We start from the raw sequence: 15,889 nt of genomic DNA on the forward strand, positions 1-15,889 counted from the left end.
TATATATATATTTTTGGTGTAAAAATTTATATATAATAAGTATATTATTAAAGAGTAAGTGATTATTAAACATAAATGATAGATAATATAATGATATTATGTAAAATTCGTCTCACTATTGGTGCATAATTTTTTTTCTCATTTTACAATGTTAATGTTATGAATGATGTTTACAAAAAAAAATCTTCAATGTATTTAATACTATCACATTACTACCATTTTAAAATAAAATTTATGAGTTGTTGAAAAGAAAGGTGAAACTGCATTGACCAGTCAACTGAGCATAATGAAGTAGAATTAGGGATCCAAAACGGTCCACATACAAAGAAAGGAATGAGCCCTGACCACCAGATGAACCTCTAAAACCCTCAATCGTATAGAAGGATAGTAAAAAAAATTTGGGTTCTCATATATATTCTCGCAGTGGAGCAACCGGGAATATCCACATGTATGTGAGACTAACTCTTTTAGCGAATATTTTTTCATCCACAAAAATCGAACATGAAAACATTGCTTAATGAAAATCAAATACGTGTCACTTGAAGGAAAGACTATTGGTAAAAGGATAGTAATTGGATCAGATAAACTGGCAAAATAGGGCCCATAAAAATAGAAAAAGCCCAATATGTGTCGCACCGTGTTTATGAATCGTGGATATAAAAGCACAACCCTTTCTAATTATTTGCTTCAATGTGATATTGCTTGAAACCCTAATCTCAGAAAATCAAACGGCGGCGTGAGAGAGAATGGGTTCAGAGAGAGTGACTGGGAAGGTGAAGTGGTTCAATGACACCAAGGGATTTGGATTCATTACCCCTGATGATGGTGGTGATGACCTTTTCGTTCACCAATCTCAGCTTAAATCTGATGGTTTTCGATCCCTAGCAGAAGGTGAATCTGTTGAGTTTCAAATCGAAGCTGATTCTGATGGTCGAACCAAGGCCGTTGATGTCACTGGTCCTGATGGTGCCAACGTGCAGGGTAGCAGACGCGGCGGAAGCGGCGGCGGAGGTGGATATGGCGATGGAAGAGGCGGAGGTGGTTATGGCGGTGGAGGACGCGGTGGAGGTGGATATGGTGGTGGAAGAGGCGGAGGTGGATATGGTGGTGGAAGAGGCGGAGGTGGATACGGTGGTGGAGGACGCGGTAGCAGAGGAGGCTATGGTGATGAAGGCTATTGAGGTGGCTCTGGCAGTGGCCAGACCTTAAACCCTAATTCTCGTATTTGCATCATAATATGATACTTTATTGATCAATGATTGGTTTATGAGTGACATGTGTTGTTATTTTTATGATGTATCAGAACTCTTATCAATATATATCTATGAAAGTACATTTAATGCATTCAATCTGTTTGAAAGTACATCTAATGCATTCAAAGTAGAGGATGGTGTTGGATATGGTGATGTGGACATGTCCTACTGTTTGGTCTTTCTGGGTTCAATCCTATAGTCTTATCTAGATGCTTAGAAGTATATGACGACAAAATATATTGTAATTTATCTCCCTAAATATATCGATTGTTTGACATTAAATATATTATAAAAAAACACATTAAATAATAATGTTTATTTTCTGATATTACTAAAGGACATTCATCAAATATTAAATGTACATTCCTTAGTTAATTAGTTTGGGACAAGTTTGACCCAATGTGACGGATCACATTGTTAGTATGATTTATTTAACCGGGTAATGATTTTTAGTAAAGTATAATTGATCTTTAATTTTTTGCCAATATAACATGTAATTATTAACGATATATATCATTCTAATCATTTTATTTGTGTACATTCATAACAATGAATAGAGACGACTTAATTTAAAAGTGATAGACATTATGTTAATCGGGCTTAGTATTAGTTTTTATATTTAAGGGTCCAATTCGTGTTAATTAGAAATGTAAAAATAATTATATTTTACCCTCGTAATGTAGTTATATTACGATAATTACAAAATGATATTTTATTTATTAATAAATGATTTATAAGTGATATATTTGATTTTCTTATCCATGGGAGAATCATGAATTTAATAAGAGTCTATATAATTTATGTAAAAATAAACTATTATACATATTTCATACTATTGAATGATAATCAATTCACAAATCCTCTTCTAAAGTTATATATTATACTATAGTGTAACATATATGTATTATTAGATTTTAAATAATTAATGATCATTAAACATAAATAATAGATATCATAATTAGCGGTGAGCATGAGTCGGATTGGGACGAGTTAAAGCTTGTCTTTACCTTACCCTAAACATTGGTTATGTCTTTTTTAAACTTGGACTCAACCCTAGACCTAAAGCTAACCCGACCCTAAATAGCGATCGGGTCAACCTTTAAATTCGACCCTATTCCCGATTAAATATAATGAATACTCATTTTAGATAAATATTTTTCAATATTATTTATTATTATGAATATGTAGTTTGATATATAAAATGATATATGTATATATTGTTAATCATGTATATATTAAGGAAAAATTAAATAATAAATGATACTTTCGACCAAAATTGTATCATTACTCTATCTACACTTGAGTAGAAACACATAAACATGATGATCGACTCACATTGGAACGGGATGGGCGGGTCATGCTTGCACTACCCGTCTTTGAATATTGAGTGAGTCTATTTTTAGAAATCGAACCCGACCCTCGACCCGATCAGACTTGATCATGATCGGGCCATGTTGGATGAGCGAGTAGGGTTCGGTCCTACTCACCTCTAATTATAATGATGTTATGTAAAATTTGTATCATTATTGTTGTATACACTTTTTTTTCATTCTACAATATTAATGTTATAGATGATGTTTAGAGCAATCACATTGGTTGTTCTCAATTGAAAGAACATTTTTATTTTATTCTCCATTGTGTTATTTTTATTTTCTGTAACAATTCTTGGTTGTTTTTAATAAAGGGAAAAGTGATGGAAATGTAGATATTGTTTGAAAAATGTAAATGTTGCGAAACGAAGATAAGAATAAAATTAATGTGTATTATTGTGTGAAAAATATAAATTGTTCTTATTTTATAAGGAATTGTAATAAATTATAAAACAATATGTGTGTAAAATAAAAAAGAAAGTTGTATTTGGTGCTTTTATGTGTATAGAGCATAACTATACACTATATAGCCTATAGAGTATTATTATTAAAGTTAACTACATCACATCCTGTGAGATACAGTTTGACCTTCAATTGAAAGCGACAAATTGCATTAGTCATAATTTTAACATTTGCTGGACATTAATTTACTTATTTAATTATAGTTTTCATTTTTTGAACTTTTATCTCTTTTGAGATGAAAATATTATGCCATGGAAATAGACGTCACGGTTAAATAATTCTATAACAACTAACTATAAGGTAAATATGTTGAGTCCTGTTAATTCCTTAATCTTAAAATATGATTTTTTACAAACAAAAAAATCTTCAATTTATTTAATACTAGCATATTACTACCATTTTTAAATAAAATTTGAGTTGTTGGAAAGAAAGGTGAAACAGCATTGACCAGTCCACTGAATCCAACGGTCCACATGCAATACAAAGGAAAGAAGGATTCCTGACCACAAGATGAACCTCTAAGTCCAATCCTCTCGAAGGATAGTAATTGGATCAAGAATAGGGCCCACAAAATTATCAAAAGCCCAATACGTGTCGCACCGTGTTAATGAGTCATGGATATAAAAGCAGAACCCTTTCTCATTATTTGCTTCATTGCGATATTGTTTGAAACCCTAATCTCAGAAAATCAAACGGCGGTGTGAGAATGGGTTCAGAGAGAGTAACGGGGAAGGTGAAGTGGTTCAATGACACCAAGGGATTTGGATTCATTACCCCTGATGATGGTGGTGATGACCTTTTCGTTCACCAATCTCAGCTTAAATCTGATGGTTTTCGATCCCTAGCAGAAGGTGAATCTGTTGAGTTTCAAATCGAAGCTGATTCCGATGGTCGATCCAAGGCTGTTGATGTCACTGGTCCTGATGGTGCCAACGTGCAGGGTAGCAGACGCGGCGGCGGCGCTGGCGGTGGCGCTGGAGGAAGTTATGGCGGTGGAAGAGGCGGAGGAGGATATGGTGGTGGTGGACGCGGTGGAGGACGTGGTGGTAGAGGAGGCTATGGTGATGGAGGCTACGGAGGTGGCTATGGAGGTGGAGGTGGAGGTGGCGGTGGAGGTTGTTACAGCTGTGGCGAGTCTGGTCACATTGCTAGGGAGTGTCCTCAAGGAGGAGGTGGTGGTGGTGGTGGAAGATATGGTGGCGGTGGCGGTGGAGGTGGAGGTGGCGGAAGCTGCTACAACTGTGGCGAGTCTGGCCATTTCGCAAGGGATTGCTCAACTGCTGGTGGTCGTTGAAGTAATAAAATAATTCCTTGATCTATGCTTGTGTGGGTCAATGGGAAAGGGGTGTTTTATGGGTTTTATTTGATCTCAACGAACTTGGTTTTGAACTAGTCTTAGGGTGTTGAACTCTAGATCTGTCTACTTTGTTTTTAATTTTATAAGTAATTAGTTGTTTGGGGAAGGGTTTTATTGTTATTGCTTTTTGATTGAGAGATTTTGTGAATTTATGAGATTATTGTATGTTTGCTCTCTGATATGCTATTTTTTATAGCGGTGTTGGTCAATTTATTCTTGTCGTATTTTGCTATTGGTCCCTTTCTTGTGTTGCTTCTAGGGTAGAAATCTTATTTATATCTGTTTCGATGATTAAATGTTGTCGCGGATGTTACATAGATTATGACCCCTTCCCTTCGAGAAACATAGGCGTTGAATGTCACAATAACACTGGACTGTGTTTTGCCGTTTCCGGAAACATTTACTATGAGTGTGACAACATTTGCAAATACTGCTATTTGTTATTTTTTAAAACTTTCCCTTTTTTGTAAAATTTTTGCGATTCACAACCGATAATTTGCCATGATTTTTATTTAGGGTTAATCGATGTTTAATTTTAACGTTGTTCTTTTTCTACCCACACTAGGTCATCATAATAGATGGTTATTTTTATGTACGTTTTTATTTGTGGTCGATTGTATTATAATATTTTTGTAAATTATTCTTATACTGAGGCAAAATGTGGTTGATTTACCAATGTTATAGATTTTAAATCCAATATAATAACTCATTCCCTATTAGCCAAATTTTCTTTAAACTCATTCCTTCTCCCCACTCTTTCACTTAACTCAACCAAACCTACCCCAGTCTTAGGTCTTGTGACCTTTTCAAATGTTTGGAAAGCGTATGTCTGTCTGATTGTATTGTTTTTGTTGTTTGGAAAAACACATTCTTCAACTCGGCAAGGTCTCAATGTTAGACAGGAGCATGAAAAGCAAAATGCAAAAATTGAAGGGAAACATGGCGGAATGAAATAAAATTTGTTGAGTTTTGGTTAAAGTTGTGTGACAAGGAAGTTGATGGTTTAGGGAATGAGTTTTGACTGACTTGTGAAGAAATGAGTTTGGAATAATAAGGGATATGGGGTCTGAATACTTAAAAGATGATTTTGGTAATGTCTCCATAAAGTTTAGGGTTTAAAACTAGTTTGTTGGAGTTTGAATCTAGGTTCCATTTTCAAATTAATTGGTCCAGAAAAATACCAGCTCAAATTATACCTAGCCCAACCCAACCCGTCGCAAACATAAGGCCCGTTTATACAGACAGCTCAATATCACCTTTTTATTTTATTTTATGGGAATTCCTAATCCTGCTGCCTTGACAATCAGACATCCAACCTTGACAATCAGACATCCAACCCGTAATCGCAAAGCATTGACAATCAGACATCCAATCGCAACAACTCAATTGCAAGAAGGGAGCTCTATAGTATATCCAATTGGGTGAGGTGTGAAGTGGGTTAACGTGGACAACAAGGTAGTGTTTTTTAACCTCTTAAGTAGAATCCTTTAGAATAGTTACACTCATCTCTCTACTAATGGTCAAGCCCAAAATTGGACTGAGTGGAGGAGGTTAACTATTATAATAGTGTTTAAAATCTTTGTGGGTGCTTCATTGGGAAGCATAAGCTCTTATCTAAAAAGGGCTCAAATATGCTTAGGACATATGCCAAGTGTAGTCTTGTTCCATTTCCCTTCCAACAGTGTAAAGGAATTTAGGGAAAATGAAAACAATTTCTATGACCCTCTCTCCATGTATACATAACTTACAAATAGTGCAGTACTCCTGCATGCATGATTGGATTTCTAAGCAGGTTAGAATACATTCTTTGTGAAACACATGATTGATTGCATTGTTGCCTTGTGTAGCACTCTTCTACGGATTTCTATTATTGTGGAGCACTCATCATTTAGTTCCCTAACTTTGAATTCTCTTCAAGCATCCTGGATTAACACCCTGTTGGAGGTGCTACATAAATCAATTGGACATTTTGGTTTGACACAAACTTCAAACCATTATATATGCTCATAAATAAACAAACAGATGCATAAATAGCAAATCGAACTAAATTGAACCAGATTTTTTCCGTTTGATTTGGTTCGATTTAATTTGTATTACAGCATAATCTAGAAAGACTTTACCCATACTCTATTCTTATTTCATCCAATTGTCATAGATAAAGGCCACATTGATCAGTGAAGGAAATGTGCTTAAACTAATTAAAGAAGATGAAAGGAGCTTTTCTCCAAAGCTGATGGGGGTCTTGTCTTGGTAAATAGAGTAGAGCCAATTCTAGCGATTAAAGAGAGTATGTGATGAACTTTTAAGGCTTTAACTGAAAAGTCCCTAGGCTTTGTTATTATGCTTGGAATTTCTACTTTTCCTTTTTCCACTTTGCTCCCGTTATATAAAAAAAACTGTATATGGTCTCAGATTTCGCATGAAAGGTCTTTTTACTTTAGATAGAACATAGGATAGATTACATTATCACTTTTTATCCCTACACAGACAATGTATGGCACTGTTCTATTCACATGCATTGTCAATTACTATACTTGTTTTTGACAGCCTTATTGCTTGGAAATGTTGCTATGCACATATATCTAACAGCAAAGTTCATTGTTTGCTTTTGTTCTTCAATTGTTTTGTCTTGTTTTGTTTGATTTTCTCGCCCCTTTTTTCCTTCTTCAACTCAGCTATTTGACGCTCTTTGAATATTGAAATAGTTTGGGAAACATTGTGAAAAGGAAAAGATTCTCTGTAACTATATAATAATCCCCTATCCTAGCTGAACGTTACACCTTTATTTCATATCTTATCATTTTCAAGCATGCACACATTGATGAAAAAAGCAGATGAATTTTCAATTTGGGTTTTGCTATTCCAAAGACATGGAACATGAGAACTGCTTTTGCTTTAATTTAATTTCCTTGGTAACTTTTATTCCAGCGAAATTATTAGAAAAAGTTATTCTTTATAATGTTATGCTTTCCCTGATGGAACCCCTATTTGTTTATATGTAGTGATTAGAATTTCTTAGAGTCCCCTTCTACTCACCATAAACAAAATTGTTTGCATATTTGATAAAGCACAACTAAGTTCATTAGCATAATAGTTCACTGATACCCATAAGTTGCACCAGAGAAAAAATGGAACATTATTTTCATTCTTATTTTGGTCTCACATATTATTTTATAATTTATTATAACTCCTCATCAAATAAGAACATTTTTCTCACAATGTCAAACATCATTTTTATTTTTATTTGGGTCTCACAATATCTACCTCTCTCTTCACTTTCCTTTGGTTAAGAACAACTAAGAATTGTTCTTATTTAAGAACAAAAGAAATAAGAATGACACAATGAAAAACAGAGTAAGAATGTTCTTATTCATTTAAGAACAATCTTTAGAATAACCATTGTGGTTGCTTTTGGTGTCAAAAAGAAACCAACATTGCAACATTGTATATTTGATTAGTTAATTTGTTTTAGGATTTAGCATGAATGTGCATTCTCATATATCTAAAATATTATGAAAATGCATTGTGTAATAACTACCTGTAAATATCACACATAAAATGTATGCTGATTCACATGGTGTAAAAGATTTTATATTAAAATTTATTCAAAATTAATCTCTTTAGTTGTTTTTTCCTTGTGAAAAAGAAAAAATCTGACCATGACAAAGTGATCAACTACAGTAAAAGCTATAGAGAAAGAAAATGGAAGATACATTATATATGTTTTTATGGCATTGCCAATACATAATAAATGCATGATATGACTAAACTCTCTAAATAACAACATGCATTAATCAAAGCTTTTTGAGGTGAATGGAGCAAAAGCCTTGGGTGGCGTGGGAAGTGATAATAAGTTTTAATAATAAAGTGTTCACTGTTCAGTGGCCATGAGGGTGGTGCATCGGAGAAGGTGCGGTGGCGTTGAGCATAGGTGGTGGACATTGGTAACATTTAGTGAAGAGTCCAAATGTATCAATCTGGTGTATGAAGTTGACCATACTAGCCCACCCACCAAATCCAAACCCTACGATCAGAACCCACACCACCACAAATATGTTGATGATAAACGATCCCACCCATCTTCCAACAAATTTTGGAGGTTGTTCCACCGCATTCTGCATTACATCACAACCGTTCAATAATCATGCAATGCTACTGAGTTTAATATATGTTCACCTACCTTTATAATTTTATGTTTGTCCAAGAGTTTAATTAAGATATAATAAGATATGTTCAGTAAAGTTTGTATCGACTATTCATACACTATCATATTCTAATGAACCACATAACAAACATCATAACATATATACCTGGCGGGCTGATGCGGATTTGAAGGTGAAGATGTGAGCAAGGGCAGGGATGATATAAACAGTGAAACTAACAAGGAGAGATCCAACAGTGGAGTTAATGGGACCAAAGAATGGAAAAATAATGGCCAAGAACCATATAGGAATCACCACTGGCAATCTCACCAATGCACGTTTGCATAGGCTCTTGCACTCATGCATCCCTATTGCTTTCTCCCACACAAAGTATAATGGGGTGCATGCAAATCCAAATGTTATAAACTGCAATTATTATTACCATTATTCAATTAGCTACAACAATTACTTATTTAAATATGTATGTAATGTATAAGCTAGATATGCGTAGGACTGACAATGAACTAAAGAAACTCGATATTCATTTGAATCTCGACTTGTTATTTTACTCGATAAACTTGATTCATGAACAAAATGAGCTGAAAATTGAACTCGTTAAATAAACAAATCGAACTTGAGTTTGATATAGTTCGACTATTGAGGTTAATGAGCTGACTTGATAGATTTATATATATATATAAACTAATTTTTATGTTTATTATGACTCATACATTATTTTTTATATTTATTTGTTAATATGTATAAAAAAAATTAAGTTTTTTAAAAATTTAATTAATTATTTGAGTTATCCAAATGAACCATTCAAACTGAACCGAACAGTTCGCGAACTTTAGTCGAGCCGAATTCGAGCTAAAAAAATAACTCTTATCAAACTCAAGTCGAATTTTGAACTGAGTCAATCTTTATCAAGCTGAACCAAACTAAACTCTTGTTTAGTTCGGCTCATTTTCAGCCCTACATATATGTATATATATAGTGTAAGGTATAGACTATAGAATATCTATATAGAAGTGTATATGGTATATTATTATTGCCTGGTGGATGAGCATTAAAATAACAGCCATGTCACGGAAGGGTGATTGTGGGAAGAGAGCAAAAGCGTTGGAGTGATTTAGAAGCATATCTCCAAATGCCCAATACACTGCTACTGCAGAGGGTAGGGTCAGTGTTAAGACATATAGTGTTGCCAGCAAGTATATGGCCTTGAACTTCTGTGGCTTCCACATAGCGTGCATTATCTCCCTGTACATTTACATACCCGTACTATTACCATTAATACATTTATTCCACATTTACATTCAACAATAATCAACTAGATACATGTTCACATTTATGTCTACAGAAACCTAAGGTTGAGTCACTATCGAAATGACGTTAAGCCACAAATGTTGCATGGTTATTTCGCTTTCCCATTTGGCATTATCTTAATTAGACAAACATGTGAAAACGTAAAACACATAATAATATATCTTACACAGTAACAGCATGTCCCCCAAATGTGTAGAGAATGTTTGTGGCCCCAGTAAAATATAGAACCAACTTGGCTGGACCCGAATGCTTAACACCCTCCACCTACACAACATTTGGAAATTATAGTGTTACTTATTATAATAATAACTATATCAAAGTATGCATGTTACATGATTAATAATTTAATATAATATATTAGAATTATTACCTGGCCGTGGAGGAGAGAGGCAACAGTGAGGTACCAAGCAGTGTAAGTGGTCATGACAAGGCCCAAAAAGGACCAGATTCTGTAGTTGTGAAAGGAAGGGATAAAGACAGTAGTGGCACAACAAGCTCCAAAGATATAAGTCCAAGTCCTCTTGTCCAAATGGTCATTTATGTAATATATATTGCTGAACAACAATGAAGAACAAGTTCCAACAGTTACATTAATTATTATTAGAGATGCATGTGATGTGGGTTGGGCTAGGGTCATAAATAATTTATCTAAGTCATAAGAAATGCATATATAAAGTTAAAGAAAGGGTCAGAAAAGAGTACCTTGCACAAGCTATGAGTTGGATAACAGATCCAAACAGAAGAAATGTGCAATTAAAAGCCAAACCCACATTTCTCCAGTACTTCCCTAAGAGTCCATCAAGAACCTCAAACCACTGCATATATATATGCGCATTCAAATTCAAATTAAGTTAAATTAAATGAGGGTTGATATGGTATAGAAAGTAGAACCTGGATGACATGGTCCCTGAAATTAACTTTTTCTCTTTCTTTCCTTGTTCTGTATTCAACGTAGAGTATGCTTATGAGATAAGCAGTCCAACTACCCAACAAACCATACAAGAGTTGAAAAAGAATGCCAGAAAGCATTCCTAGTTGGGAAAATGAGTATGGCAATGTAAGCAAAACTTGTGCAACCTGCCATGTAAATCACATACACATACATAAACATCAACAAATCATAACAACATGTAAATAAAATATTGGAGCACTATTATACAAGCTACAGTTTTTGTTAAGAAAAGAAACACATAATGGAATTTATATTGTAAAAAGTGAAAACAAACCTGGTTTGAAGCACAGCTAAACCAAGCATCATAAGCAGAACCACCATGCCATAAGAAGCTTGATAACCTGGTCTTAATGTCCTTGGGATTTCCTTCTTCAGCTTCCATTTCAACATAGTTACCAACCATTACAGTTTCCACTGGCTTATCTTCTGATGTCATTTTCTTTCTCTTCCTGATCTATTAATACAAGTATATATCTGAATGTATCCTTTTTCACTCTCTTTCTTGAATCTCAACTCCTATATATGGTCTCTTATGGTTTACTCAAGCTAGCTCTATGTGGTGACTTCTACTATATGGTGGAAGCTGAATGATGGGTTTTAAACTCTCAATATTGGTATATGTTAAAAAAGGGGTTTGAGATGGAAAATGAGAGTGCTGAAGAGTTATAGAATGATGGTATATATATACAGGACAGAACACAAAAGGGTTCTCGAGACTGTGTATGAAAGGTATTGTAGAGAAGTCTTTGGGAAGCGAGTAAATCCGCTTTTTGAAGAACAAAAACTAAACCTTTCTTGTTGTTTTGTTATTACAACTTTTGTTATTTACATCAATGTCACATCTTTGGTTTTGGTTTGGATCATTAGTGATGAAGATTAAAAAAGTTTCTTTTATAATCTAATTGAATAGGAGCTTGTAAGTTTGTAGTTTATTGAAATAAGTTCATTTATAAAACACTAATAGAGAACTTATTTTGTTGTTGTAAAATAAGCTAATTGATTAGCTTGTAAACACATTGATAATATTGCAAAGTACACCAACAGATGCATGTTATTTGGGTTGGTTTTGTTTGGTTTTTATATTTAAATGCAACTAAATCAAAATTGAAGTAACAGGGGCAATTTTTCCTCTCCCATTTTCCTAGCTGATTATAATTGCAAATTTCACCATACCCAACTTCACCTCCACACAGTTATCTGTCTTTTACTCAATTGGTGATGTTGTGACCATTGTTTAATTGAGCTCAATGAACACTCTAGAAGTTGTCTTTGCTCCAATGTTCAATGTTTCAAGTCTCATGGGTTTTACATTGGCCAAAGTTGAATCTAGCAAGCATGCTTAGTTGATAATTTCATAGAAGGCACAAATGAAATTGCAACTACCTTGTCCACACGTTTATATCTTTAACCTTAATAATTCTTAATGCACATATTTATCCCTTTTGTATTGGAATGTGGAAAACAGAAGGGCTAACACGGCACATCAAAATAATGTTTTGTTAGGTAACAGGGTAAACTTAGAGAGGACATGTAACCAAAAAAACTTAGACAAGACAAAAAAGTATAAAAAAGACAGCCCGATATAATATACGAGGCTTACACTTAGTGAAGTTCGGTAGAAGTGAAGGAGTGATGGAAATAATAAGAGAGTAGACCTCATGATTGAAGCCAAACGGGTGTGGTAGCTTTGCAAGTCTAAGAAAACTGCTTTAATCACATGGCCAACTCCTTTGTAAACTCCAGAATCTCTTCCACCATATTCCATATGCTCAAACCCCAATTAATACCTCTTATTCTACATCCAATTTAAATATTTACTTGCATTTGAGTATACTACAAAATAATATAATGGCATAGGGGATAGGACTAGGACAAATAAATGGACAAAACATTGGTAGAATTGTTAGATCATGTTCCCTACCTCTCTATTATTAATATTTATCATGATTTTACTTCGTACTTTAATATTCTTTAATGTCTCCTATAAAGGAAAAAAATATCTATGTATTTTCATCTCATAGTCCTATAGATTCTCTATGTAGGATTTTCTTATTGTTTTTGTTAGGGTATCACTTTTTCTTTTCATAAATAATGCAGCAAATAAAGGCAACTTGCCATAGCTCTGTCGTATATTTATTAAACAATTTTGAACCTTTAAAGGGTACATAGAAATAGTACAATATATTTGATGGGTGGGTAAAAAATGGTTCATTTCTTTCACCCCTCGTTTTCACTGTCTTGATTTCTGACAGTGGTCCAAATAGTAATGCAGGAAAAGTTACTACCTACCAACCTTCACATTTGTCTTCTTTAAAAATTTGAATGAGTTGGCTAAAGACCTCACTGATTATTCTCCTTCAGCTCATCATGATAAACCATAATGAGTTTGTCTTTTTTATGAATCAAGATGAGAAAATTATATTTACCTAGTGGTGCTGCTTATCACACTATGAGATGAAATTAAAAAAAATAAAATGTAAATACTCATTTTAGTCCCTCATATTTTTTTTTGACCTTATCAGTTAGTCATTCAAAAAAAATCGTCCCAAAAATTTCAAATGTAAGTGAAATTAGTACTTTCTAGCATGGTTTACAACACTTGGTAGCAACTAACTTGACCAAAAAATGACTAATTTGACTTAAAAATGACTAATTTGACCATCATTTAAATTTTTTGGACTACTTTAGGTCTTTTCATTCTTTAAAGGAGTAAACCGGTAACGTCAAAAAATGTGAGAGAGTAAAATAGGTATTTACCATCTAAAAATGATGAATGAGAATGAAGGTTAAAAATGTATATTGTATAGGTGTGCAGCAAAAATATTGATGAAAAACGTTGGTAGCCCACACCCACTTCTTGATCAGTGACACTTTCAATTATCTGGGACCAGAAACATTCTCTGTGACCTATGTCTCCTTGACCACCTTCCTTATTTTTGAGACCTTATTGCTTGTTCAAATATACAATATCAGCACCCTTACCCTTCATTGATCAATGTCAATTCTTGATGGTATTAAAATTATGATACAGGGGAATGTTCTTATTATGTTTCCACCGTTGAATCAACTACAATTTCTACTTATCAGGGGAATTAATGCTTAACGTGGGTATCAGCATAATTAGCACATTCAGTATGTTGTGCACGTTTGTAGCATTTTCGATGCAAAATGATGTTTAAGGGAAATTCCTTTTTCTGATTTAATTATGACTTATGAGTGTTCTCTACCATATTTCAAACAATAGTGGTATTATAGTTTAATTTTGTCATGGCATATTTTGCTTCATGACTACGCCAGAAGGAGCTCATTGAACTTTATGGCCTATGGGCCTTAATACTCGAGGGTCTTCTCAATAGATGTACTATCGACATCGGAAATTCAAGTTAATGTTTTTTGAGTTTTTTGTTTCAAGTTTAAGAAACATCTATAATGATGTAACACATTTTTTTTTGTTTTTAAATGGGTCCATTGATTATTTATATTTGTTTACATTTTCCAACAACTTAAGCAACTAAAGCCAAAATCACCTTCAATTGTACAACCCCACAAACTTATCCCACATTTATATTTCTCTTTTTTGTAATAAATTTTTCCATTTTTAATGCTGACTCACAACTTTAAGAAGGGTTCTTATCTAGTTTACCATTGTAAAATAAGAAGAAGAACGACTCCTTTCTAGTGGTGAACTTACAAAGAACGTGTTTATTTCGCTATGAACGATTTTTTTGTTACCAATGTGGATACTCTAAGTGTATCTATTAAGAGATCCAATAAAAAAAGTTAGCTATGGAATCTATCCAAAGATGATTAGTGACTAGGAAAAAAAATTCATGACAGAAAATCTTGGAATATTCCATTTTTGGCTAATCAAAACTTTAAACTACTAAGCCATGGCATACTCGTTGCAAAATTTTGTTTCATGAAGCATATTGCAATTCTTAATTAAGGTAGGGGACCATGGATGGAATGTTGCATTGTTGAATTTCAATGATAATCTTGAGAGTTGAGACAGAAACAAGAGTTCATCTTGAAAAGTCAACTCAATATTTCAAAGTTATTGGTCATTTTGGTCAAAGGGGTGTGAAGAACTACATTGATGTTATAATCATATACCAAATCCAATATCAATATTAAGTTTGCAATTTCAAGCTTTACTGCTACACTTTAAGCCCTGTGAAATCTGAAGCTGTATTATATCTTGTTATTCCTAAACATGAGAAAAATTTGACTGTATGGATTACTTTCTGTATACATGATTATACATAGCAATGATTATACAGGTCAATCTTTTAGGCACCAATATCTACTTTCTTGCTATTGCTGTGTAATTTCTGTTAGCACTTACCAATTTTGGCTTTTTGGTAGGCATGGGAATAGAACAATCCTCCATTGACTTGTGATACATATTCATAACGTGGGTCCTTAATATTGCACCATTATTAGTACTTGAATTGTGGTCAACCTTATTTTGCAAAGACACATATATGTTTAATTGTTTTGCTTGGATTTAATTTATCCACAAACACTATCATCATATCCCCAACTTTATTGCCTCTTCTATGATCAAAAGAATCCCATCATAAAACACAAACTTTTGCTTCACTTTATTAGTACCTTTTTTTGTTCTGTGAAAATGGTTTTGCAATTTTATTGAATATTGAATATGCTATTAATCATTAATTAAAGTTGTACCTTTTAAGACTGAATGAAACTTATCTTCTCATCTCCTTTATATGTATCCTTGCATATTCAACATTCTCATTAGGTAATGAAAAATATTGAGATACAACTTATTTATACTTGATATTTTCTTGTTTAAAATTTACATCCATCTCTTTTGAGATTTAGTTACCATTATTACACATACCATTCATTTTCTACAAAATTAACTTACAAATCCTTCTAGAACATAAGAAAGTGAAATGTATTTCTTATTAACTGGTCAAATACAATTGACATATGTAGGTTGAAAAAGATTTAAAGAAAAAAATGTATAAACTAACAATATATGTTATTTATACATT

General features: G+C 33.5%; 3 protein-coding genes across 4 annotated transcripts; 2 read left to right on the top strand and 1 right to left on the bottom strand.

The window, feature by feature from the left end:
* On the top strand, positions 688-1,349 carry LOC109353206 (glycine-rich protein 2-like). Its single transcript, XM_019595426.1, has 2 exons — positions 688-1,068; positions 1,141-1,349. Exons 1-2 carry the CDS (start codon positions 747-749, stop codon positions 1,179-1,181), a joined length of 363 nt encoding a protein of 120 aa, XP_019450971.1. The 5' UTR covers positions 688-746; the 3' UTR covers positions 1,182-1,349.
* On the top strand, positions 3,701-4,651 carry LOC109353205 (glycine-rich protein 2-like). 2 transcript variants are annotated; one of them, XM_019595425.1, is made up of 2 exons: positions 3,703-4,053; positions 4,165-4,651. In XM_019595425.1, the coding sequence occupies exons 1-2, from the start codon at positions 3,792-3,794 to the stop codon at positions 4,377-4,379; spliced, it is 477 nt and encodes a 158-aa protein (XP_019450970.1). In that variant the 5' UTR covers positions 3,703-3,791; the 3' UTR covers positions 4,380-4,651. The 2 variants fall into 2 exon arrangements, with proteins under 2 accessions (XP_019450969.1, XP_019450970.1); XM_019595424.1 differs by having other exon boundaries at positions 3,701-4,651.
* On the bottom strand, positions 8,124-11,603 carry LOC109353202 (auxin transporter-like protein 5). Its single transcript, XM_019595422.1, has 9 exons — positions 11,374-11,603; positions 11,140-11,308; positions 10,805-10,990; positions 10,616-10,728; positions 10,284-10,467; positions 10,080-10,177; positions 9,640-9,847; positions 8,753-9,010; positions 8,124-8,557 (listed from the first exon to the last, which is right to left on the bottom strand). Exons 2-9 carry the CDS (start codon positions 11,299-11,301, stop codon positions 8,321-8,323), a joined length of 1,446 nt encoding a protein of 481 aa, XP_019450967.1. The 5' UTR covers positions 11,302-11,308; positions 11,374-11,603; the 3' UTR covers positions 8,124-8,320.

The sequence above is a fragment of the Lupinus angustifolius genome, chromosome LG07 (assembly GCF_001865875.1).
Source record: "Lupinus angustifolius cultivar Tanjil chromosome LG07, LupAngTanjil_v1.0, whole genome shotgun sequence".
NCBI classification, from domain to species: domain Eukaryota; kingdom Viridiplantae; phylum Streptophyta; class Magnoliopsida; order Fabales; family Fabaceae; genus Lupinus; species Lupinus angustifolius.

Coding starts and splice junctions, on each gene's coding strand:
- LOC109353206 (XM_019595426.1), top strand. CDS start 747: ATGGGTTCAGAGAGAGTGACTGGGAAGGTGAAGTGGTTCAATGACACC. Junction 1,069..1,140: donor CGGTGGAGGACGCGGTGGAG/GTGGATATGGTG, acceptor ACGGTGGTGGAG/GACGCGGTAGCAGAGGAGGC.
- LOC109353202 (XM_019595422.1), bottom strand. CDS start 11,301: ATGACATCAGAAGATAAGCCAGTGGAAACTGTAATGGTTGGTAACTAT. Junction 10,468..10,615: donor CAACTCATAGCTTGTGCAAG/GTACTCTTTTCT, acceptor ATTGTTGTTCAG/CAATATATATTACATAAATG. Junction 9,848..10,079: donor GGGGGACATGCTGTTACTGT/GTAAGATATATT, acceptor GTAAATGTACAG/GGAGATAATGCACGCTATGT.
- LOC109353205 (XM_019595424.1), top strand. CDS start 3,792: ATGGGTTCAGAGAGAGTAACGGGGAAGGTGAAGTGGTTCAATGACACC.